Source organism: Littorina saxatilis, linkage group LG14, assembly GCF_037325665.1.
Source record: "Littorina saxatilis isolate snail1 linkage group LG14, US_GU_Lsax_2.0, whole genome shotgun sequence".
NCBI classification, from domain to species: domain Eukaryota; kingdom Metazoa; phylum Mollusca; class Gastropoda; order Littorinimorpha; family Littorinidae; genus Littorina; species Littorina saxatilis.
Window position 1 is genome coordinate 16826451 of NC_090258.1, and position 25320 is coordinate 16851770.

General features: G+C 41.3%; 1 protein-coding gene across 1 annotated transcript; it reads right to left on the reverse strand.

Annotated features, from left to right (window-relative positions):
• Positions 1–10855: 10855 nt before the first annotated feature.
• LOC138947237 (uncharacterized) lies at positions 10856–20855 on the reverse strand. The gene is made up of 3 exons (XM_070318673.1): positions 20779–20855; positions 16337–16423; positions 10856–12959 (listed from the first exon to the last, which is right to left on the reverse strand). Exons 2-3 carry the CDS (start codon positions 16345–16347, stop codon positions 10895–10897), a joined length of 2076 nt encoding a protein of 691 aa, XP_070174774.1. The 5' UTR covers positions 16348–16423; positions 20779–20855; the 3' UTR covers positions 10856–10894.
• Between the last annotated feature and the right edge of the window lie 4465 nt (positions 20856–25320).

Genomic DNA, 25320 nt, shown 5'->3' on the forward strand with positions numbered 1-25320 from the left:
GTCTACCTGAATATGCCCACCAAATTTGAAGCAGATCCATCGAGAACTTTGGCCGTGCATCGCGAACACACACACACACAGACAGACACAAGCCGTATATATATAGAAGCCTCGATTATAAATAATAGTGTAATATGCCCCGTACTTTGGACTTACTTCTGTGAGACGGTGAGCCAAATTGTTTACACGAGAGTGTGCCTTTCACTATACCTTACTTCCCGTATAAGCGATCGCGTACAAGTTTTTACATGTGACACACTTTTTGACACACACAGAAACTTACAGCCTGTCCGACTTTCTGCGCAGAGCTCACATGTTGGCTGCATTGACTTCTTGACTGACACCTATTTCAATCTGCGAAATCAATTCAGCACAAAAACAAAACAAGAATTCCGCTTTCAGGAATACTATCTATGGAGAAGAAAATCAAAACTTGACAAAATGTAAAAAGGGCTGTCAGATCACTTCCAAATGTATACCTTCAGATTCTGCTTTACAAATAATGCTACCGCGCAGGAGGACTGCTTTCACTTTGCAAAAATAAGTGTGTTTAAAGCTTGCTTAGGTACATTTTGTTAAATAGACAAACAAAGGGCACTCACTCTTCGTGAGGGTGGGGTTGGGTTAATTCCCTCGATGCAAGATGGTGTTTGTGTCCGTGTGACTGTTTCTAAGGGGCTCCGCTCACATATGTAACTTCAGCAGGACCGACGACGCACTGCAGCTTATTCCAGCCCGCTACACGTTGCATGAAAGGAAAACAGGCCAAGTACTCGTCATAATCCCTATCGCTGCATAAATAATAGGCAGTGCGTCGTCTGTGCCGCTGAAACTGCGCAGGTACATTCTGCCCATAAGGCTGTCGCGTCTTGCCGCCAGGCGGTGCTTCTGTCCTATCTATGTTTTCAGCATGAGAAAAAAGCTGCGCATGGAAGCTCATTCATTCACTTTGATTTAATTAATGAAATACTTGTGGTACGTTTTCGAGAAAATTGTGCTGTGTGCGTCTATATTAGGGGTACAGTGGATTCCCAAGATTTTTCAGATTCTTCAGATTCTTCAGATTCTTCAGATTCTTCAGATTCTCCAGATTCTTCAGATTCTCCAGATTCTTCAGATTCTCCAGATTCTCCAGATTCTTCAGATTCTTCAGATTCTCAAGATTCTCCAGATTCTCCAGATGCTCCAGATTCTTCAGATTCTCCAGATTCTTCAGATTCCTCAAAAGCACAAGAAACTCCCCCACACACACGAAAAAAGAAAAACAAGTCGCGTAAGGCGAAAATACAATATTTAGTCAAGTACATGTAGCTGTCGAACTCACAGAATGAAACTGAACGCAACGCAACGCAGCAAGACCGTATACTCGTAGCATCGTCACTCCACCGCCCGTGGCAAAGGCAGTGCCCGTGGAATTGACAAGAAGAGCGGAGTATTCGTTGCGCTGAGAAGGATAGCACGCTTTTCTGTACCTCTCTTCGTTTTAACTTTCTGAGCGTGTTTTTAATCCAAACATATCCTATCTATATGTTTTTGGAATCAGGAACCAACAAGGAATAAGATGAAAGTGTTTTTAAATTGATTTCGAAAAAAAAATTTGATAATAATTTTTATATATTTAATTTTCAGAGCTTGTTTTTAATCCGAATATAACATATTTATATGTTTTTGGAATCAGCAAATGATGGAGAATAAGATAAACGTAAATTTGGATCGTTTTATAAATTTTTATTTTTTTGTACAATTTTCAGATTTTTAATGACCAAAGTCACTAATTAATTTTTAAGCCACCAAGCTGAAATGCAATACCGAAGTCCGGGCTTCGTCGAAGATTACTTGACCAAAATTTCAACCAATTTGGTTGAAAAATGAGGGCGTGACAGTGCCGCCTCAACTTTCACGAAAAGCCGGATATGACGTCATCAAAGACATTTATCAAAAAAATGAAAAAAACGTTCGGGGATTTCATACCCAGGAACTCTCATGTCAAATTTCATAAAGATCGGTCCAGTAGTTTAGTCTGAATCGCTCTACAAACACACACAGACACACAGACACACGCACATACACCACGACCCTCGTTTCGATTCCCCCTCGATGTTAAAATATTTAGTCAAAACTTGACTAAATATAAAAAGTCCCATCAACAATATCCCTTCAACTGTGCACAGAAAGCTGTCACGCTGTAGATTTGTGTCACGTGACCGGTCTCAGTGGAAGGCTGCCCTTTCAACATGCCAAAGCCTGAACGAATCTATCCGGCTTATACGGGAAGAACACCCCCCCCCCCCCCCTTCCCCCTCTCCCAACACCACCACCACCCGCAACAGTCACACACAAAAAACAATCACCCCCTACCAACGTTCACCACCATTCCCTCGTTTACCTCAGAAAGGTATGTGAATATCGATCCTGGATCTCAAAAAGGGGGGCGGGTTGACGGGGGGGGGGGGGGGGGGGCGCAGGCAATTAGCTGGAGCTGCAGCGGCGAAATCGGAAACAGGAGAGCTTTCGGGCATGCGCAGTCAACAGGAAACGACGTCAAATGTGTAGGTTTTGCGAAAAGGAGGGTTCCGGTGTCTCATCGGCAATTTGTCAAGTCAAAGTGGAGGCCCGCTCTCGCCACGGCCACAGGGGAGGAAGGGAATCTGCCCACTTTTCGTCTTCCCCCCGTGAAGTGTCATCCAGCCACTGAATCACACTGAGGCCGCTCTTAATACGCTCTGGCCGGGTTTCAAGTCTTCCTCTTCTGTTCTGTACCAGCCACATTCAGGGCTGAGAAATTGTCGCATACCTTGCGACACGACAAGCAGATCTGCGACATCGGATTTTGTTACAAAACTTGTCCCGTTGGTTTGCGTCGCGACAGGCGAAATTTGCGAACAACTGCAGCGGCGGTTTTTGTTACCCACATAGCTGACGGATTTAGTGATTTGGTGCGACACCGGATTTTGTTACCAGATGTATCACCCTTGTTGCATTTTGCACGACACGGCACGTGCAATGTGCGATAAAATGCGACAGCGGATTTTGTCACCGAACTTGTTATTTTTATTTTCTTCTTCAATTTTTTTTTTTCTACAATGAGCACCCCCTTATTTGTGTCCAGCTCCTTTACTAACATATCCAACTTGCAACAATTAGTGACTGCGCTGAGGGTGGGGGGGGGAGGGGTACTACTTTAGTGGCTGGCCAGGAAAATGGTCTGGGAAGGCAAGATACCACACTTTATGTTGAAATTTAGCATTTGGAATGAGTATTTACGTTCGCTTTTTGAGAGAGAAAAAAATGCATTTGCCGGGTGGGAGTGGACCCAGAAACCACATACATAGGCTACCTGTCCTGATCTTTTACGAGAAGTATCTTTAATCAATATCTGCACGTACTCCTTCGCTTTGATTGTTCCTATGTCTGCCTTGATTGCTAACTTAACTTGCTAACTTGCGGTTTGTTTGTTTTGTTTGTTTGTTTGCTTAACGCCCAGCCGACCACGAAGGGCCATATCAGGGCGGTGCTGCTTTGACATATATCGTGCGCCACACACAAGACAGAAGTCGCAGCACAGGCTTCATGTCTCACCCAGTCACATTATTCTGACACCGGACCAACCAGTCCTAGCACTAACCCCATAATGCCAGACGCCAGGCGGAGCAGCCACTAGATTGCCAATTTTAAAGTCTTAGGTATGACCCGGCCGGGGTTCGAACCCACGACCTCCCGATCACGGGGCGGACGCCTTACCACTAGGCCAACCGTGCCGGTCAACTTGCGGTTGCCGTTGGTATTTTGTGCACTACAGTGCTGGAAGTAACTGACTCTAATGGTACAAACGCGAAGTTAACGAGTATGACTCTGGCAATCTGTACCCAATGTTATGAGCTAGGGCTTTAGTTCCTATGCATTCGAGCATAGGCAAGTATTGTGTGTGTGTGTGTGTGTGTGTGTGTGTGTGTGTGAGTGTGTGGGTGTGGGTGTGTCTGTGTGTGTGTGTCTGTCTGTGTGTGTATGTCTGTGTGTTTCTCATACTTAACAAGGAGAGAGAAGACAGAAAGTTTTACACATGTACATGCGCAAAATTCAAGCATTGAATAACACGGTCAAATGCGCGCGTGCTGTGTAGGTCAGGATTTCAGTTAACCTTTGCTGTACAGTATTTTGTGCACGATTCTCAGCTACTGAAATCGGAATAAGCAGAGCTCAGAGCAAATGCCAGTATGTGGGAGCTAACTGCTCCAGTTCAACTGAATACGTAGGAATAGTTGCTTCCCTTGTCTTCGGTTCGTTTTCCTCGTTCACATGTATTGCTTTGTTTCTTTTTATTGTTTTTCCATTTTCTTTTATGGTGAGGTGAGAGACAGACAGACAGGCAGACAGACAGACAGACAGACAGACAATAGCATTACTAGACAAAACAAAACAAAATTTAAAGAACGAAGTAGAAAAAAAGTAACAAAAAACCAAAAAATAAAAGCTGTCAAAGTTCTCACCGACCTACCAGCGGGTGGCATGGGTGGGTTGTTTTTCTTCTTGGTATTTGGTTTTATTTTTTGCATTGAGGAGACGGGACCATTCTTTCATATTTTTTCTCTTTATTTATTTATTACTTCTTTTCTTTCTTTCTTTCTTCCTTCCTTCCTTATTTCCTTTCTATCTTTCTGTCTTTCTGTCTTTCTTTCTTTTTCTCTTTTGTTTTTTATTTGGCGTGTTGTGAATTTTTCGGGATCTTTATTTGTTTGAATTAATTTAGTTCCCGTTAGAGTGCTTTGTCTGCGTATGCTGCCCGAATGGCGGGGTAAGAACGGTCATACACGTTAAAAACGCATGTGCCTAGGGTTTTTTTCTGACGCGTAGAACGACTGCCAGAGTTTATGCATTCATACATTATGATAAAAGAATTCTGCCTTCTCGTCTAGAACATGTTTAAACACGGAGACTGTCGTGTGAACTGAAAAGGGAATACGCTTGCATCAAACACGCATGTCCATAATGGTTTGTTTGTTTGTTTGTTTGCCAGTTTGCTTGACGCCCAGCCGACCACTAAGGGCCATATCAGGGCGGTGCTGCTTTGACATATAACGTGCGCCACACACAAGACAGAAGTCGCAGCACAGGCTTCATGTCTCACCCAGTCACATTATTCTGACACCGGACCAACCAGTCCTAGCACTAACCCCATAATGCCAGACGCCAGGCGGAGCAGCCACTAGATTGCCAATTTTAAAGTCTTAGGTATGACCCGGCCGGGGTTCGAACCCACGACCTCCCGATCACGGGGCGGACGCCTTACCACTAGGCCAACCGTGCCGGTCCATAACGGTTGATGGGACTTTTAACAACTTAAACATTCTCTTCTTGAACACATTTATTCAATTCAAACAGATGTGAAGTATAACGAGAAACAATCTCTCAGTCTCACTCAGCATGTTTATTGAATCAAAACATATGTAACAAAAAGTTCCAACAACAGCATCCATCCAAACTTGATATCATAACCATTGTAACTCAGTGTAAGTGGGATTTTAATGCCAATTAAAATCATCCTTGAACGGATTTGTCAATTTGAAATCGATGTAAAGCAAACACTATGCAGCAAAAACATCCTACCAAACATATTTTAACAATGTTGAACACAACACACAACCAAACTTTATATTTCAACCCCGTTTTGAGAAACTTCCAACAGATTTCAATGCAGTGGTAAAAAGGCTTTACTTTAACTCACAACAGAATTAACGCTGTATATAAGCCTAACTACCGCATCACTAAAGTCTAAAACGAATCAAAGAACGAGTTTATCAGAATTAAGCAGATGTAAAGAAACAAGAATCAACAACAGAATCCAGCTAAACGTCATGTTCAACCCCGGGTAGTAAAACTTCAAATGATTTCAATGCAGCAGTCAACAAATTTACGTCCCAAACTCACAAATTAATAAACGCTGTCTATGATTAACGCATCACAAAAGTGTAAAGCAAGATAAATAATAATTTTTAAAAACACAATCTTGCACATGACATTGAAAACCAGTCAAATATGTAACGTGTTTTACAACAAAGGTCTTTCACGCTGCAAAATTATGTCATTGCTCTATTTTTCTTCAACAGACGGGCTTTTGGTCCACTTTTCTTGTGCAGTCTCATTCAAATAAGTCCCCGGTAACGATGACCAGGAATTAAACACCGGGGCTTGATCCGCGATAGCGTGGCGGATTTATGATTTTGAGAGTACTTTCACAGATCTAGGATTATACTATTATCTAAGTGAATTCCTTTTTCGATTTAAAGCCAGAACAATGCAGAAAAGATTGAAAATGAAAATGCAGAACAGTATGAAAAGATAATGTTGAGTTCAGTTAAAATGTTCATGTCTCAATAAAATAATTGGGATATAAATTTGTTTACGTGTTTTTTCTGTTGGTATGGTTTCCTGTTTTTCTGTGTGTGTGTGTGTGTGTGTGTGTGTGTGTGTGTGTGTGTGTGTGTGTGTGTGTGTGTGTGTGTGTGTGTGTGTGTGTGTGTGTGTGTGTGTGTGTATGTCTGTGTATGTCTGTGTGTATGTCTGTGTGTGTGTGTGTGTATGTCTGTGTGTGTGTGTGTGTGTAGGGGGAGGGGGGAGTTACAAGCTGGTTGGATGGCTGTTTGTCGGCACAAACACGAACGTACACACACACACACACACACACACACACACACACACACACACACACACACACACACACTGATCGTGCATTGAAAAATATTTTCACTAACACAATACCTTCTGCGTATTGATGGGTAAACACACGTACATGTACATAAACACGACGAATAGGCACACACGCGCGCACGCAGACACAAACAAACACATAGTCAGGCCTTCTAATTATGCATAAAAAAGGTTCCAGTGCAGTGACAATATTTATTTCTGATCTATCAAGTATTCAGTCCAAAAAGCATTCATATAATTTCATTTTCATTTCATTTTCATTACTTTATTGTCCCATCGCTGGGAAATTCGGGTCGCTTACTCACAGTGGAAAGCTAGCAGCAACGGAGTCCCGCTACCCAGGTGTCTGCGTGTTTAGGTGTATTCAGCCACCTGCACTTACGGCAGAATGACCAAGGTCTTTTACGTGCCATTGTGGTGACACGGGGTTCCGTCTCTGGATCTGCACATTAAGTTGATCCGTGTCCGTCTTGGCCCGAATTCGAACCTGCAACCTTCTGATCACAAGTCCTGTGCTCTACCAACTGAGCTACCGGGCCCCCATATGTAATATGTAATAAGTAAAGCATACAAATGCAGGCAAACAGATATACTCTCTCTCTCTCTCTCTCTCTCTCTCTCTCTCTCTCTCTCTCTCTCTCTCTCTCTCTCTCTCTCTCTCTCTCTCTTTTATCCGACCCAAATAATTTTAGACCCATTTCATTATTACCCATTTTATTCAAACCATTGGAAAAACATATTCACAAACATTTGCTCGCGTACATAGAAAGCAAAAACCTTTTCCATCAATTTCAATCTGGTTTCCGAACAAATCACTCTTGTCACAGCGCCCTTACCACGCTATGCGACACCTGGTTGTCTGCAACAAACCGATCTGAAATCAGTGGTGCTGTGTTTCTTGACTTTAAAAAAGCGTTTGATCTTGTTGATCATTCAATTTTATTGAAGAAATTACAGTTGTATATCAGAAACAGTTCAGTGTGTAACTTTTTTGCTTCCTATTTACAGGTCAGATCTCAATATAATGCCCTAAACTGTAAAATATCTACTGATGAGACTGTGAAATGCGGGGTGCCTCAAGGGTCAGTGCTTAGGCCGATCTTGTTCTGTCTGTATATCAAAGATCTGCCACTGTACATTTCTGATAGTAATGTAAGAAGTGATTTTTTTGCTGACGATTCTTCTCTTCATTCAAGTGGTAAGTCTGTTCCAGTAATAGAGTCCTCCCTTCAAACAGCTTTAAACGATGTAAATAACTGGTGTAGTGCCAATGCTATGCTTGTCCATCCAATAAAAACTAAAAGTATGGTAATGGCAACCAGACAAAAACACCACATTTCTCCACTCAAACTAAATCTTACTATTGGTACGCAATCAATTGAACAAGTTCAACAGCATTGCGTTTTAGGGGTAATTATTGATTGTGAATTCAAGTGGCAGGCACAGTTACAGCATATTTGCAAGAAAGTAGCCAAGAACATTTTCCTCCTATCCAAGTTAAAGCAATTTACGGACAGAAGGACTCTGGAAATGTTCCACCATGCTCATGTAATGCCTCACATCAATTATGTTTCGACGCTCTGGGATGGCAGCAGTGATGTCCACTTGAAAAAGTTAGACTCTCTCTATCGTCGCTCGGCTAAACTCATCGTAAAGGATAATGCCCCAACAGATATGAAATTAAAAATGCTAAACTTTCTTCCACTGGAAAAGCATCTCAAGTTAAACAAAGCCATTTTCATGCATAATTTGTATTACGGTAAAGTGCCGATTTACATTACATCATTATTTAATAAAGCTACCGACAAATATGGGTCGGTCAACTTGATCCCACCGATTCCACGAATTGACCTTTATAAGACCAGTCTTGCTTTTTCGTGTACATCAGTTTGGAATTCACTTCCATCATCCTTTACGCACTTAAAGTCATTAATAAGTTTTAAAAAATGTGTCAAAAAACACTTAATGTCTGAGTAGTTTAACGTGTTTTGATTTACCACACTTAGTATTACGTCAAAGATATGCTGTACATTGTATATTCTGAACATATTTTTGTTGTACTATTGCTACATGTTCGATTACTACCAGCGTGTACTGATAATTACTTGCATAGTATGCATTTGATTTTATGAATAACCACATATGTATGCTCTTCATGCCTCATATTCATCATCATCATCATCATCATCATCATCATCATCATCATCATCATCATCATCGTCATCATCGTCATCATCGTCATCTTTATCATCACGTGCTGAAGTTTTCTGACCTCCTTTTGTTGGTAAACTTTTTAACTTTTTAATTTTTAATTTTTCAATTTTATCATTGTGTGTCTGTGCGTCCCAAGGACAGATTGTAAGAAAAGGCCTAGCCTTAAATCTTAACCCTTGTTAAATAAAGTTCAATTCAATTCAATTCTCTCTCTCTCTCTCTCTCTCTCTCTCTCTCTCTCTCTCTCTCTCTCTCTCTCTCTCTCTCTCTCTCTCTCTCTCTCTCTCTCTCTCTCTCTCTCTCTCTGTAGATTACGGTGTACCACAAGGATCGGTATTAGGACCTCTGCTCTTCTCAATATATGTTAATGACCTCCCCCTTTATATTCAACATTTATGTGAACTTTTTGCAGATGATACCACAATTCACTCCAGTAACAAAAATTTAACTCGCTTATCAGAATCCCTCCAAGGAAGTCTAAACCAGCTGACAGAATGGACTGACCTAAATCACATGTCTCTTAACCCAAAGAAAACCAAATATATGATAATTACAACTAGACAAAAACGACAGAATTTTACCTCAACTGGTCCCGATTTAATGATTGACGGCAATATAGTGGAAAAAGTCGACCATCACAAAGTTCTAGGTGTCCACATCGATAACAACCTGTCTTGGTCAACTCACATTGAACAACTTAGTAAATTAGTGTCAAAGAAAGTGTACCTCTTATCTAGAATTAAACACTTCCTTAATTGTCAAGCCAGGAAGTTATTTTTCACTGCTCATATTCAGTCTCTTATTGATTACGCATCCACTCTATGGGACTCTGCAAGTGATAATTCCCTAAAGCTACTCAGCAGATTACACAAAAGAGCGCTAAAAGTAGTATTACTCAAACAGACTACTCTCACCGACTCAGACTACATCAACATAGGGGTCCTACCTCTGAAGTCAAGAATGAATTACAACAAAGGAATAATGATGCATAAAATTATGACAGAAAATGCACCCGAAACCATTTGCTCAAAGTTCTCTTTGAAGAATTCGCACCACTTTATAAAACTAAACACTCCTCTTCCTAGGATAGACCTATTTAAATCAAGTCTTGTTTATTCAGGAAGCAGCCTCTGGAACGCTCTTCCGGACGCCCTGCGGCAATCCACCAACACAGATTCTTTTAGAACCAAATATTCTTTCCATTTAATGAACTCTATGAACAAATAAACTTGATTGGTATGTTTTATACAGTTGTTCATTATCGGAATTATGGTTTATTGTGACAAAATCACGAAGATTTGGCTCTGTAATACATTGTTTTGCTGAGCTAATGTATTGTTGGGTTACTTTCCGTTTATCTTCATTGCTTTACACCCAATTTTGAACACTACCTTATGATCTACAATGCTTCTACATAATGCGCTTCATGTACATAAACTTATATGTTCTACCATTAATGTTTTTATGTAACCTTTTTTTCCCTAGTCATAGTTATAGTAAAATAGTTTAGTCCCTCTTTAGGGCGAGGGCCAGATGCAAAAAAGCATACCTATGCTTATTCTTGTCACCCTCGAAAAATAAAGATTTGTCATTGTCATTGTCATTGTCATTGTCTCTCTCTCAACAATCCTAGCAGTATGCGCGCCTTTTTCACTGCACCGGCGTAGAAAAGCTTGGTCATTACTTCATAACGTTCGAATAAATAATCTCATTCTTAATTTTCAGTTTCATCACGATTTCAAATCTTTGAAACAAACAAAATAAGCCACACACACACACACACACACAGAACCCCCCCCCCACACACACACACACACACACACTCACTCACACATACATACACACACACATACACACACACACACTCATACACACATACACACGCACACACACCCACACACACACACACACACACACACACGCTCGCACGCACACGCTCGCACGCACTGCAATACATTCACTATCACCAAGCACATCATCTCACACTAAATTTTATCCCATTGTTCTTCCGCACAATTTTTACAAATTTCCTCTCATCCATAGTCAACAGAGCACATGTCTCTTTCGTCACAGAAAACTCCTCTTTCCACAACATTGCCTGCACTCTCAGAGGTTCCGTGGCGTTGCTTTGGCAATAGTCTCTCACGGACCTGCAGATCTGCTGGAACGACTCCACCTCCTTGGAAAACGCCTCCCCCGCGGCGCGAACTTTGTCGTCCAGAACCTTCGAGAAGTGTTCGTACAGAGCGTAGTCTGCGTAGTTGAAGTCTCGGTGGGTTTGTTTCTCTTTGGTTGTGAAGGTCTGGTTGTACAGGTTGCCCTTACGAGCGTTGTTCTTCATGTATATCACGTCCTCGACCTTCCAACCCAGAAGGCGCCTCATCAGGAGGATGGACTCGTCGAAACTGTCGCTCACCATCACCAGGTGAAAAGTACTGTCCAGGTAGCGGAGGTAGTCCTTCACGTATACCTCATCGTGCACCTTGGTCGGGTCCATGCCGAAGTCCACGCTCATGCGGTTGTTGGTGAACTTCATCTTTCGAGGGTCCGGCTCCCACCTGGCTGGGTCCTGCAGGTAGGTGGACACGGGCCGCTTCCCCGGGATTCTGGTCAGGTAGGGCAACCGGTACAGCTCCCGGTAGTACCAAAACGCGGACACGAACTGGTCAAAGGACCGGCGCACGATCCCAACGAAGACGGTATCCTCGGGCAGCATCCGGCGAATGGACGTCTCAAACACCACGTGGTTGCACAGGACGTCGAAGTGGTCAGCCCCTGGGGGCAGCAGGGCGGCGCTGGGGACCCAGTTCTTGGTGTGTTCGGACAGAATGTTGGCCATGGTTGGGGTGGGGAGTAGGACCACTAGACGCCTGTTCAAGGAGAAGCGGTAGACGATGTTGAGGACGGTGGTGCTGGCGGCTTTGTGCACCTTGAGGAAGAAGAGGTGGTGAACTTCTTGTGTTGAGGGTTTAACACGTTTTAAGCTTGTGGTGTTTTGTTGTCTAGGAATAAACGACATGTTTGTAGCATTGCCCGTGCCTTGCTGGCCGAGGGCATCGACAGCAATGTCTGCAGGAATTCCTTCATGAGTTATATCAACAAGATATGGCTTGTTGTTAGACCCAGGATTCAAATTACCCTGCTCATCATCAGGTTCCAAAGCCGTGACTGCATTGGGGTCTACCTGTCCCAGAAATGCTTCTAGGTTCCCGATCCCTCCGTCTCCTTGGTCGTCCACAACTGGTTCGAAGTTCTCGAAGTTCAAGACGCCATGCTTTTCGCTAGTTAAGTCAAAACTAGCTGTCAGCAAGGCGTTACGTGGCGAGGAAGTGACAATGCCTTTTGCATTCTGCTGAAAAACTGCCTTGGGGTTATCTGTCCTTTCCATGCGCCCCACGACAGCTTGGGGGATACTCAAATTTGCGACAGGATTCTTTTGGAGGTTTTCGTCTTGATTGCTGATGGTCATCCTATCTGCTCTGCCGTTAGCGAACTCATCTGGACCGAAGTTTCCTGTGTTCTTGAGCGCTGGTCCTTCATACGAAATCTCTACTCCGGATTTGTGGCCAGCAGACACCCCCTTGTGTTCGGCAGCAACTCCAGAATCGTCCATCTTAACAATTGTCTGCTGCTGTGAAGCTGATAACTCAGAACGGGTTTTCCCGTTGAGACTGTTCTGCTGTTGCTGATGTGAAAGTAACTGCGATCTTTTAACGTTTGTGTTTTTCTCAGAAATTCTGTCATCGTTCGTGGCTTTCTCTCGAGCTCCATGAAGAACCACGACTCTTTTTGGAGATCCTCGTTGATCCACAAACATTGTCAGAGATTCTTTCTGGGCGATTATGGTGCCGGCTGCGCTGCTTGATTCTTTGTTGGATCTGTTTTGCAAAAGGTTTGCCAGCAAAGCTTTATGGTCCATTCTGTTGTTTGCATGACTGTCGTCGGTCCCTTTTCTCACCCATGGAAGGAGACGGTGAGAAACCAGAATCATTAGAGCCGCAAACGCCGTCAGCAAAACCAGGAGCAGTTTCTTTCGGGCCCTGTAAAAGCGAAAAGAATACAGAATACAGAATATGTTATTGCCCAAGTTTGGGGATTCGTTTTGACAGATGCGGTTTTCACTCCATTCACTATAGAGCACACACACACACACACACACACACACACACACACACTGGCACACACACACACACACACACACACACACACTGGTACACATACACTCACACACACACACTGGCACACATACATACACACACACACACACTGGCACACTGACATACACACACCGTGCACACACACACACACACACACACACACACTACCCCCACAAGACAATTACACATCTTATCGTCAGAGATGTCGCAGGAGCTGGACGGAAAGAAGTTTGGTTTGGAGTGTAGAACTGGTTAAAGGTACCGTCCTTTCCGTGTACACTATCATGTTTACCGCCACAGACACAATTATTCCTAAAATTTCTTATGGAATCAGAGAATCCTTCCACGTTGACACATACCCAAACTCAACAGGTTGCATGGTTCCTGCGCAGAGTTGGAATTATTTGTTATATTTATTTAGCAGGTTGACATAGGCGTCCTTTACGGAAATAATTCAACATGCAATTCTCACTGGGAGCAGGAAGCAGCCAGGCTATAGCTCTCTTAAAGACAGTCCTTTACGGAAATAATTCAACATGCAATTCTCACTGGGAGCAGGAAGCAGCCAGGCTATAGCTCTCTTAAAGACACAGTCCTTTACGGAAATAATTCAACATGCAATTCTCACTGGGAGCAGGAAGCAGCCAGGCTATAGCTCTCTTAAAGACACAGTCCTTTACAGAAATAATTCAACATGCATTTCTCACTGGGAGCAGGAAGCAGCCAGGCTATAGCTCTCTTAAAGACACAGTCCTTTACAGAAATAATTCAACATGCATTTCTCACTGGGAACAGGAAGCAGCCAGGCTGTAGCTCTCTTAAAGACACAGTCCTTTACAGAAATAATTCAACATGCATTTCTCACTGGGAGCAGGAAGCAGCCAGGCTGTAGCTCTCTTAAAGACACAGTCCTTTACAGAAATAATTCAACATGCATTTCTCACTGGGAGCAGGAAGCAGCCAGGCTGTAGCTCTCTTAAAGACACAGTCCTTTACAGAAATAATTCAACATGCATTTCTCACTGGGAGCAGGAAGCAGCCAGGCTGTAGCTCTCTTAAAGACACAGTCCTTCTCGTAATAACATTTCCGTCTCAGATCTTGTTATGATTTTACTGATTTTTGGGTAAGAACATCCCTCCACGTGGACATATACCAAAAGTCAACGACCTGACCGTGATTTCCTGTGCAGAGTGACAATTGTTTGATGAATTAATTTCAGGAAAAGTCACTTGAGTCTGTTGAGGGCCCCAAAGGGGGGGTATCATCACGATCACGGGAAGGGAAATTTTAGCTTTCACGATCACAGTTACCTTGATTTTTGTTTTCACGATCACAAACACCTTGACGAATAGAGGATCATAGAGTGATACAGCTGTGAAAAATGTACGTTGAAAATAAAATGCTTTGCAATAATGCCCATCACGATCACGAAAACAAATGACGATCACGATCACGAGACTTAATTTTTTTGTCATCACGGATCACGAGCAAAGTCCCATCACGATCACAGAAATGGAAATTTCGGCAATCACGGTCACAGAAAGGTCAAACAAGTCGCGTAAGGCGAAAATACAACATTTAGTCAAGTAGCTGTCGAACTCACAGAATGAAACTGAACGCAATGCCATTTTTCAGCAAGACCGTATACTCGTAGCATCGTCAGTCCACCGCTCATGGCAAAGGCAGTGAAATTGACAAGAAGAGCGGGGTAGTAGTTGCGCTAAGAAGGATAGCACGATTTTCTGTACCTCTCTGTGTTTTAACGTTCTGAGCGTGTTTTTAATCCAAACATATCATATCTATATGTTTTTGGAATCAGGAACCGACAAGGAATAAGATGAAAGTGTTTTTAAATTGATTTCGACAATTTAATTTTGATAATAATTTTTATATATTTAATTTTCAGAGCTTGTTTTTAATCCAAATATAACATATTTATATGTTTTTGGAATCAGCAAATGATGGAGAATAAGATGAACGTAAATTTGGATCGTTTTATAACATTTTTGTTTTTTTACAATTTTCAGATTTTTAATGACCAAAGTCACTAATTAATTTTTAAGCCACCAAGCTGAAATGCAATACCGAAGTCCGGGCTTCGTCGAAGATTACTTGACCAAAATTTCAACCAATTTGGTTGAAAAATGAGGGCGTGACAGTGCCGCCTCAACTTTCACGAAAAGCCGGATATGACGTCATCAAAGACATTTATCAAAAAAATGAAAAAAACGTTCGGGGATTTCATACCCAGGAACTTTCATGTCAAATTTCATAAAGATCGGTCCAGTAGTTTAGTCTGAATCGCTCTACACACACACACACACACACACACACACACACACAGACAGACACACACACGCACATACACCACGACCCTCGTCTCGATTCCCCCCTCTACGTTAAAACATTTAGTCAAAACTTGACTAAATGTAAAAACGCCAATCACGATCACGATTTTAAACCCTTTGGGGCCCTCTCCGTACAGAAATTCTTGCATACTTTTTGTGGAATAGCACTCTGCACAGAAAGCACCAACACTACTGATTTTCCGTATGTGTCCAAGCGGAGGGATGGTCTTGTATTCTGTCTGAATGTGGAGTGAATAAAAATTGTTAGGAAAAATCTACTTTTAGTAACGACCTCTTCTTCTTCTTCTTCTTCTGCGTTCGTGTTTTTTGCACGAGTGGAATTTTTACGTGTATGACCGGTTTTTTTCCCCGCCATTTAGGCAGCCATACGCCGTTTTCGGAGAAAGCATGCTGGGTATTTTCGTGTTTCTATAACCCACCGAACTCTGACATGGATTACAGGATCTTTTTCGTTGCGCACTTGGTCTTGTGCTTGCGTGTACACACGGGGGTGTTCGGACACCGAGGAGAGTCTGCACACAAAGTTGACTCTGAGAAATAAATCTCTCGCCGAACGTGGAGACGAACTCACGCTGACAGCGGCCAACTGGATACAAATCCAGCGCGCTACCGACTGAGCTTCATCCCCGCCCCAGTAACGACCTCATAGTGTCACGTGACTGTGCAGGCGACATTATGTTAATCTTACGCCATGCTATATCGGAGCTTTTTTCAGTTCTTAACAAAATGACAACACATGCATTTGCGACCAAAACTGCATTTTCTTTCAGCTTTTTAAAAATCTGATTTAATGAAATGAGAAAAACAACGAAAGGAGCAGGAACTGTTGAGAGTTAATGCAGCCATACTACGTGTTAAGGTGTATACATGTACAAGTTGTATTAACCCACCTCATGATCATGGCAACTCCGCATCTCCGAGAAACAAGTGCTGCCACCGCTGCGGAGGGTGTTTATTCACTTGCAGAAAATTGTATCCTGTAAAAAAAAAAAAAAAAAAGTAACAGAAAATAATATTGAACAAAAAATATGTGTAAAAAAGGTGAGACTAAAAAAAAAAGTTCCGTATACAGAGCGTAAAAGTAGAGCAAATTTAGGTCGGTCTAGTAAGAAATTGTGTGTGTTATTTCAAGGGCCATTCAGTTGACACCTGTTGACAAGGACATTGGTAGTCTCCCCTTTGTCCCTGTTCTGCGGGTATGCGACGGCGTACTCTCACCAAACGTGAGAATTACTTATAAACGTAGATATTAGTAACTATCACTCAAATCTAAAACTAATACTCTGAAATTGCCGATATCCTTCAATGATATTAATCATTCACCTTTTGGTGCAACAATGCCGTTTAAAAAAAATGAGCCAAAATGGATACTTACTGATATTAAGGTTGGTCTAAACAGTGTGTATTCATATTTTACATGCTCAAGAAATGTACATTGACATAAGGTGATAGAAAAAAAACACCAAGCCTACGGCTTATGGTGTTGTATTAAAAAAAATGTGCAAGAGGAACATGGCAGACAGTCAGGCCCTCACACAGTAAGCAAAAACAGTCAATAAGTTTAATATAAAATATCATCCAAATTTAGAAGAAAAAGAACAAGAAAAATAAAGGAAATATCAAGGTTATGATTAGAATGTTATCCTACATACGTGAGAGAGACACTCGTGAGATAATAATCGTTCAAATCACACGTGTGTATATCATGTAAATGAGGTCATGTCAAGCAAGTCTGGCAGGAACCTGTTTTACCAGTCCTTATGATGCCAAAGTCACCGAGATAAACGTCATTATAGAAAAAAAATTGCGCTCGATAATTACCCTCGATGTAGTTTTAGAACTAACACGTCACGCCACACTTTTAGAGTGACGTTTCTTTACTTTGACGTAACAGATTGCACGAGGCTTTAGAAGAGATCGAGGTTCCAAAACAAGCGTCTTCAATTTAGCTGCCTCGACTGCAGGACATTTTCAGTAACATACACGTAAGTACAGTATGTAGGATAAACAGAATACTACATGTCTTGCTATGTCGTACCAGATTTACACTCGCTGCTTTTTCAAATAGTGAACAGCTCGCTTTCGCTCGCACTTCAATTTTTTTTTAAACTCGTGTAAATCTAGTGTTCTCTATATCTCAGACTTTAAAAAAAAATAACACTGTGGAATTCACAATATTACTAATTTTTACTTTTGGTTCTAGTGTGCCGGCAAAATCTGAGATTACTTATAAAGATAATGAACGTACTAATAAAATCATTCCGCGGTTATTCACGCGCGTGCGCAAGAGTGTTGTTAAAAGCTCCTAAGTGATGTTTGTAATCTCGACTTTTGGGGCTATTACGCCGCGTGTAGTTGTGTCCAAAATGGTATTAGTAAATATCAGTGATGATTACTGATATCACAGTAGCTAAATTGATGATAATCACTTTACTGTCAACATATGGCAGCACCAAAAGTGAAAATTACCTATATCACCGAGTAATATTCGTAAACCCGGTTGATGTTAGTAAATATCACTGATAAATACTAATATTACTGTGAAATTAGTAATTTTCACTTTTGGCACTACTCTGCTGACATTATGGTCAGACAGTGGAATGAGTGATGGGCAGACCGCAGGACGTACTTATTATGGTCATGCCCCTCGTCTATCTCACACCTGTGACGTCCCGTGAACGCCTAACACAAAAGCTACACATGTAGCAAACACTCGCACAGATTTCACCTTCTTGGCAATAATTATGTGACAGCATTTGGGCAGAGGTGGCGTAACACATTTTTGAGTTTTGTGCTAAAAAAATAATTAAAAAACACGTCGTCAGGTGATACGTACTTTACTTAGTCTCAAATCTTGAGCTTTTTTTAATTTTTTTTTATTGATAACAATTACAGTCGAACCTGTCCTGGCGACCACCTCTCAGTTACGACCACCTCTCAGTTACGACCACCTCTCAGTTACGACCACCTCTCAGTTGCGACCACCTCTCAGTTACCCATCACCTCTCAGTTACGACCACCTCTCAGTTGCGACCACCTCTCAGTTACCCACCACCTCTCAGTTACCCACCACCTCTCAGTTACGACCACCTGCTCACAGCGACCACCCAAAATAAGGATCTATATAATTCACTTTTCCATACCGATCCCCAATCTATAACGATCACTTTTGGTCAGTCCCTTGGGGGTCCTGAGGGACAGGTTTGACTGTAACACAAGAATTCCATGTTCACAGAACGCAAGAATGTCAGTACTTCTCTCCCACTTTCGTTCACCGTACCGTACCGTACAGTTTAAGTATGCTTCGTAAACACTGGACAAATAAAAACAAATCTGATTTTAAGCGTGTATCCAGGTAAAACGTAAGTCGCAGAAAACGTGACAATGGTACAGAAAATTAGTAGCAGACATCTTGCACAGAAAATCTCCTAGCAGTAGTAGAAGAATACCTTTGTCTTTTTGTAAATCCAGAATTTAAAGGCACAGTACGCCTCCCGTAAACCATCACAGATACTGTCAGGCTTTTACACACAGTACAAACACCCTTTCGTTTAAACACTCACCGCTTGAGAACATCCTAGGTGCCCTACGTAAAGAGCGAGCAATTTTCAAAGAATTATTTTTGCGGATTGTCTGATCAGACAATGGCGCTTGACCTAACTTTTAAAAATCTAAATAATAAATTGACAGCTTGTTACACAAACATTCTTAAATCATAAAAGAATTCTTTTTTCATCTGAAAGACAAGATCAGTACAATTCGAAGTTTTCAAAGTTTAAGAAAAGAAAAGCCCGGAAACAAGGTCACGCAAGGTCGTGGTTCTCGTAGCAGACGACGGTTATGCCTATCGCCAGTTCCTCTGAACAGTCAAAAGCCATCGCTAGAGTTTGTGTGAATCGCAGCCGTTTGTTGCGTTTAGATTCAGAGGTACATAATAACGTGCTATTGCAGATAAGCTTACAGCGAGTCGCATTGAAATCACAAACTGACGACTACATTGTGAAAAAAAGGAAACTCGATTACATGGGTTCACGATGGCTCAGGGGTAAGATAACCACGCAAAAATAAATTCTTTGAAAATTGCTCGCTCTTTACGGAGGGCACCTAGGATGTTCTCAAGCGGTGGGTGTTTAAATGAAAGGGTGTATGTATTGTGTGTAAAAGCCTGACAGTATCTGTGATGGTTTACGGGAGGCTTACTGTGGCTTTAACTATCCGCAGCTCAGCAAATACACTATTTTACTTGTGGTCAGTTCGGTGGCCCCATCCACTTTCTGTGAAGTATGACATTACTTATGACAGAATCGGATATTGGCCAGCTGTGCGTTTACACTGCTGACTAAGATATAATGCTATGATATAATGCTACTCACGCAGAGAGAGACAGACAGTTACATTCTTTTATGAGTTTCATTACTCGTGTGAGATTTTAATAATGTCGAGCTGTCTTGTTGCGCTGATGTCCATTGCATAATTGAGTTGTCGGAGGTGGGGGGGGGGGGGGATGGGGGAGGGGAAACCAGACAGACAACCAACAATTTAATGTTATCATTAGTTGTAAGATTAATCATATTGAAAATAATAATAATAATTTATAATCAGAGAAATGAACTGAAATCAGAATTTAGAATAACTTTAACATCCGAAAACGCAAAGAAATATTGAATGTGAAATTTATTGCTTCATGAAATGGAAGAAATGTTCATCGTTTCAGTCAAGTTCGCAATTTAAAATCACAGACATTAAAAACAAGCATCCACATTGGGTCTTGAACGTTTTAATGACTGATACGAAGATTAAGATCCTTCCTTTATAAACGATCATCATGTGCAAGCCACAACAGAAATGTCCAGGCTTTTATATGGAATACGAGAGCATCCTTATACTTGCTCACATACTAAGAATAAACGGGCTAGATTCTTTTACGCTCAAATAATGTTGCAGGTCGACACAGGCGTCTGTCACGAATTGACTTTAGCCAACAATTTTCCACATTGTATTTTATATATAAACATATATTTTTCATTAGTAAATATATTCCATATTCATCACAAAAACTTTTGAGGAGATTAATTTTAAACATTTGCCTATATATTTTTTTTTAGCCTAGAAAGAAGCTATAGGATGCAGATTTTCGGTATATGTCGAAGTGGAAAAATGCTCTTACCCAATGTAAAACCCGGGACAGACCTGCAGTGATTTACAAAATGGATTACGCGGGAAGTAAATTATAAAGGTTGAACACAAGAACACGGACCGTGCAGAAACAAGTCGTCAACAGTCTCAAACATTCTAAGAAGAGAACAATAAAAGTTGACTAAAGCGGACTTACTGTGCTCGCACGAAACAATGGAGGGCCTCTCCCTTTCTGTCTCTCTCCTACTGTGTGTTTCTGTCTGTGTTTGTGGCAAGGAGGTGACCAAATGTGACACTGATAAACCTCTTCCCTGACAACATATGTTTCCCATTAATCTCTCTACTCATAGGCGCTCGAAGCAAGTCTGCTGTTGTCAACACATTCCACAGTCATCATCATGCGTTACATTCCCCAGAGAGAGTTTAGGCCTAAACAAAAAATAGGTATGTTTACGGTAACCCGACCTACCCTATTTTTAGGGGCCGACCCTATAACTTTTTTTTACATTTGTCACACACACACAATAACAACAACACAAAAACAAAAAAAAACCGAGTGCAGAAAACGCAATGAAAGCGAAAGCGCCCGAGTCGCACACTTATTTCCCAGTCAAGTAGGTTTAATTTGTACACATTAGAAAAAGTGATTGCCTACCTTCCTACCCTAATTTTTTTGGCTATGTTACCTTAACCACACCTATTTTTTTTTTTTTTTTTTTTAGCCTTAGTGCGAAACGAAATGTGCGCCCTCACAAACACAGCAATAACAAGAATTTAACATCTGAAACAGATAAACTGTTAACGTTCCGAAACAAAGGAACGTTAGTTCATGGAACATTTAATTTTAGACAAAATAAAACAGTCAGAAGTACGTCTAAGTAAGTGTGGTCTTTGCCGTAGAAAAACAAACATTAGCAGTTAGCACTCGGCGCGGTACCCCAAGAGTTCACGCGAGCGGCCTCGCTTCGCATCTCTTCAATGTATGTCTCTGGCTGGAGGTAGAAACTAGAAGTAGAATGCATTTAGTGTGTGAGTTGCTCCCTTTCTCCTTGATCCCCCCCCCTACCACCCCCCCCCCCCCCTGCCCCCTCTTCGCAACTTCTGCACAGATCGACAGCTTAGTGCCTAGTTCAGTAATTGCAATCATGACTTTCAGTTTCACTTTCATTTGCAAAATACTACTACTAGCAACACACTGGATGGTTCACTGAATTGAGTGTCCGTAATCAAAAGAAGAAACTGTCAAACAAATGTCAGTCTGCGAGTGAACGACTATTTTCCATTAACGGTGCAGTACACTTTAGACAGAGAGTGAGAGGTGAGAGGAGAGGAATAGAGATGATAATTAGTTTTCACGTCCTCTTAGAACCAATTGGCCTATCTTGGGACAGGTAGTGTTGATATGCTTTATGGGGGGACAAGACACTGGACAGACATGCAAACAGAGAACACATATGATCGTGTTATAGATCTGGAAGTCTGTTGTTGCGATATTTGAAAATGGGGATGGAAGTAAAGATTTTGTTGGGGTTGTTGCCATAGTGTACGCGAAATATAGTTGAAGTGGAGCGGTTTTGTAGGCTTATTTGCTTTTTATTTATGTAAAATATTTTTTAGACTTTTGGATAATGCCAAAATAATGTAATAAAGAACTGGCTGAATAAGTAAATAAATACGTAACTAGAAACATAAAAATAATTATTAGCCAAATAAGAATATTAAATATAACTTGCTAAAATAATATATCAGAATGGGGAACTTAAGTTCAGGTAGGAGGGCGGTGTATGTGATTTAGCCTTGTTTGAATAGAGCTATGTGATAGGTGTTGTAGGCGCTTTGGTCACTACGTTGGAGAGAAAAAATGGTAAAAACACTAAAGATACGCAGTCCATTGGTATGCTATCCACAAAAACTGATTTTTTAGACTCTCTTTAACTTTAGGGAAAACGTGCATAATAACTAGATGTATCGCGAAGAAGTACGAGAACAAAATAAAAGGGTACCCTTGTACTCAGTGTTTACGCGCCCCAGACTTATCCATTTCTGACAGTCACGGGCCCCAGTCTTCCCTTGTAAGTTACGTGCTCCAGGCATTGAAATTTTTCTCTAACCTCCATTTTCATGTATTTTTTACCTAGTTTTACGTGACAGTAGTTGGAGGTTTTTGCATTTCAGTCAAGTAACGCAGGCTTGTTCTTTCTTCAAGTTGTTACGGTTAAACACATACATTTCAGATGCACACCACGGTCACTCTGATCATGAGCTCTTTGAGGATGTTATTAACCACGCTGTTAATGCCCATAGTGACAACGAACTTACAATACGGGTTCTCACACTAAATTCACAGACTGGGAAAAGATCGTACGTACAGAAAGATGTTAAAGTGTTCCCATCAATTTTTCAAAAGCATGTTAAAACTTTGATTGCGAAAGAAACCACACACAAAATTTGAAATCGTGTATGATGCTGCAAACAAAATAAAATGTCCAGCAATTTCAACAACAACAAAACACACGAGAAAGAAAAAAAAATATATATAAGGTGTAGTAAAAAGAAGTTAAGTTCAGTGACTTTCATATTAATTGGGAAACTATGTGTCCGAAATTTTACAAAAGATAAATTGTTGTACTTGGGTATTTGTAAATTATGTTTGTCCTCGTTAATAACTATACTCAGGATCTCTCATGTCAAGTTTCATGAAGATCGGTCCAGTAGTTTTCTCTGAATCGCCCTACAAATAACACACACACACACACACACGCACACACACACACACACACACACACACACACACACACACACACACACACACACACACACACACACATGCACCACGACCCTCGTCTGGATTCCCCCCTCTACGTTAAAACATTTAGTCAAAACTTGACTAAATGTAACAAGTCGCGTAAGGCGAAATTACTACATTTAGTCAAGCTGTGGAACTCACAGAATGAAACTGAACGCACTGCATTTTTTCACAATGACTGTAGTCCATCGCTTGTGCATAACGGAGTGAAACTGACAAGCCTGTTCAGCGCGGTAGTGGTTTCGCTGTGCTGCATAGCACGCTTTTCTGTACCTCTCTTCGTTTTAAGTTTCTGAGCGTGTTTTTTAATCCAAACATATCATATCTATATGTTTTTGGAATCAGGAACTGACTAGGAATAAGATGAAATTGTTTTTAAATCGATTTCGGAAATTTAATTTTGATCATAGTTTTTACATTTTTAATTTTCAGAGCTTGTTTTTAATCCAAATATAACATATTTATATGTTTTTGGAATCAGAAAATGATGTAGAATAAGATGAACGTAAATTTGAAACGTTTTATATAAAAACAAATTATTACAATTTTCAGATTTTTAATGACCAAAGTCATTAATTAATGTTTAAGCCACCAAGCTGAAATGCAATACCGAAGTCCGGCCTTCGTCGAAGATTGCTTTACAAAAATATCAAATTTCATAAAGCCTCGGTTCAGTAGTTTGGTCTGAATCGCTCTACACACACACACGCACAGACAGACAGACACACACACACACATACACACACACAGTTTTAGCTGTTATGTCGAATTTGACGCAGGAACCTTACTATTGCGGTTTTCTGTTATGGGGGGGGGGGGGGGGGGTGACTCTGTTGTAGTTTCCACTGTGTTATACACTAACTTATGTCAATCCAATCTGTTTGCAGGGGAAGGGGTGGCCTTTCCAGTCATGTAACTTGTTTTACAATAAACGACCTCATCACAAATATCTGCACTTAACACTTTCTACCCCAACTATGTTGACCAAGTGTTTTTTTTAGCCGAGACCAGTGTTAACACGTGATTTGCAAAATGTTTTTACGAACCTGAAACCGCGATTTGTAAAAAAGTAAAAATGTAAAAATATAGCATTCCACAAAGTAATGCATGCCTTTTATTATTATTAATATTTGTTGTTTAGAGCCTCTACGCTGAGTGGTGGGGGTGGTATTAGATCCACATCCCATTTTGGTGCAATCCCATTTTGCCGCTGTCCCATTTTTGCCCCATCCCATTTTCGCGACATTTCACAAGCCAAGCGTCATTTTACTAACATGTCATAACAATAGCGCGACATCCCATTTTGACACAATATCCCATTTGGCCGCCATGCCGTTTCACCGCCATTCCATTTCGCCCCCATCCCATTGTCGCGACATTTCACAAGCCAAGCGTCATTTTACTGCCAACCGTGCTCGTCCATAACGGTTGATGGGACTTTTAACAACTTAAACATTCTCTTCTTGAACACATTTATTCAATTCAAACAGAATCTCATTCTTAATATTCATTTTCATCACGATTTCAAATCTTTGAAACAAACAAAAAAAAGCCACACAACCACACAGACACCCCCACACACACACACACACACACACACACTCACACATACACACACACATACACACACACACACACTCATACACACATACACACGCACACACACCCACACACACACACACACACACTTCATAGGATTGAATCCAAAAACATGACGGGTGCAGTGGCGTAGTGAATAAGACATCGGCCTCCTAATCGGAAGGTCGTGAGTTCAAATCCCGGCCCCGGCCGCCTGGTGGGTTAAGGGTGGAGATTTCAGTGTCTGATCTCGCAGGTCAACTTATGTGCAGACATGCTAGTGCCTTATCCCCCTTCTTGTGTACACGCAAGCACAAGACCCGGCAAGTGCGCACGGAAAAGATCATGTAATCC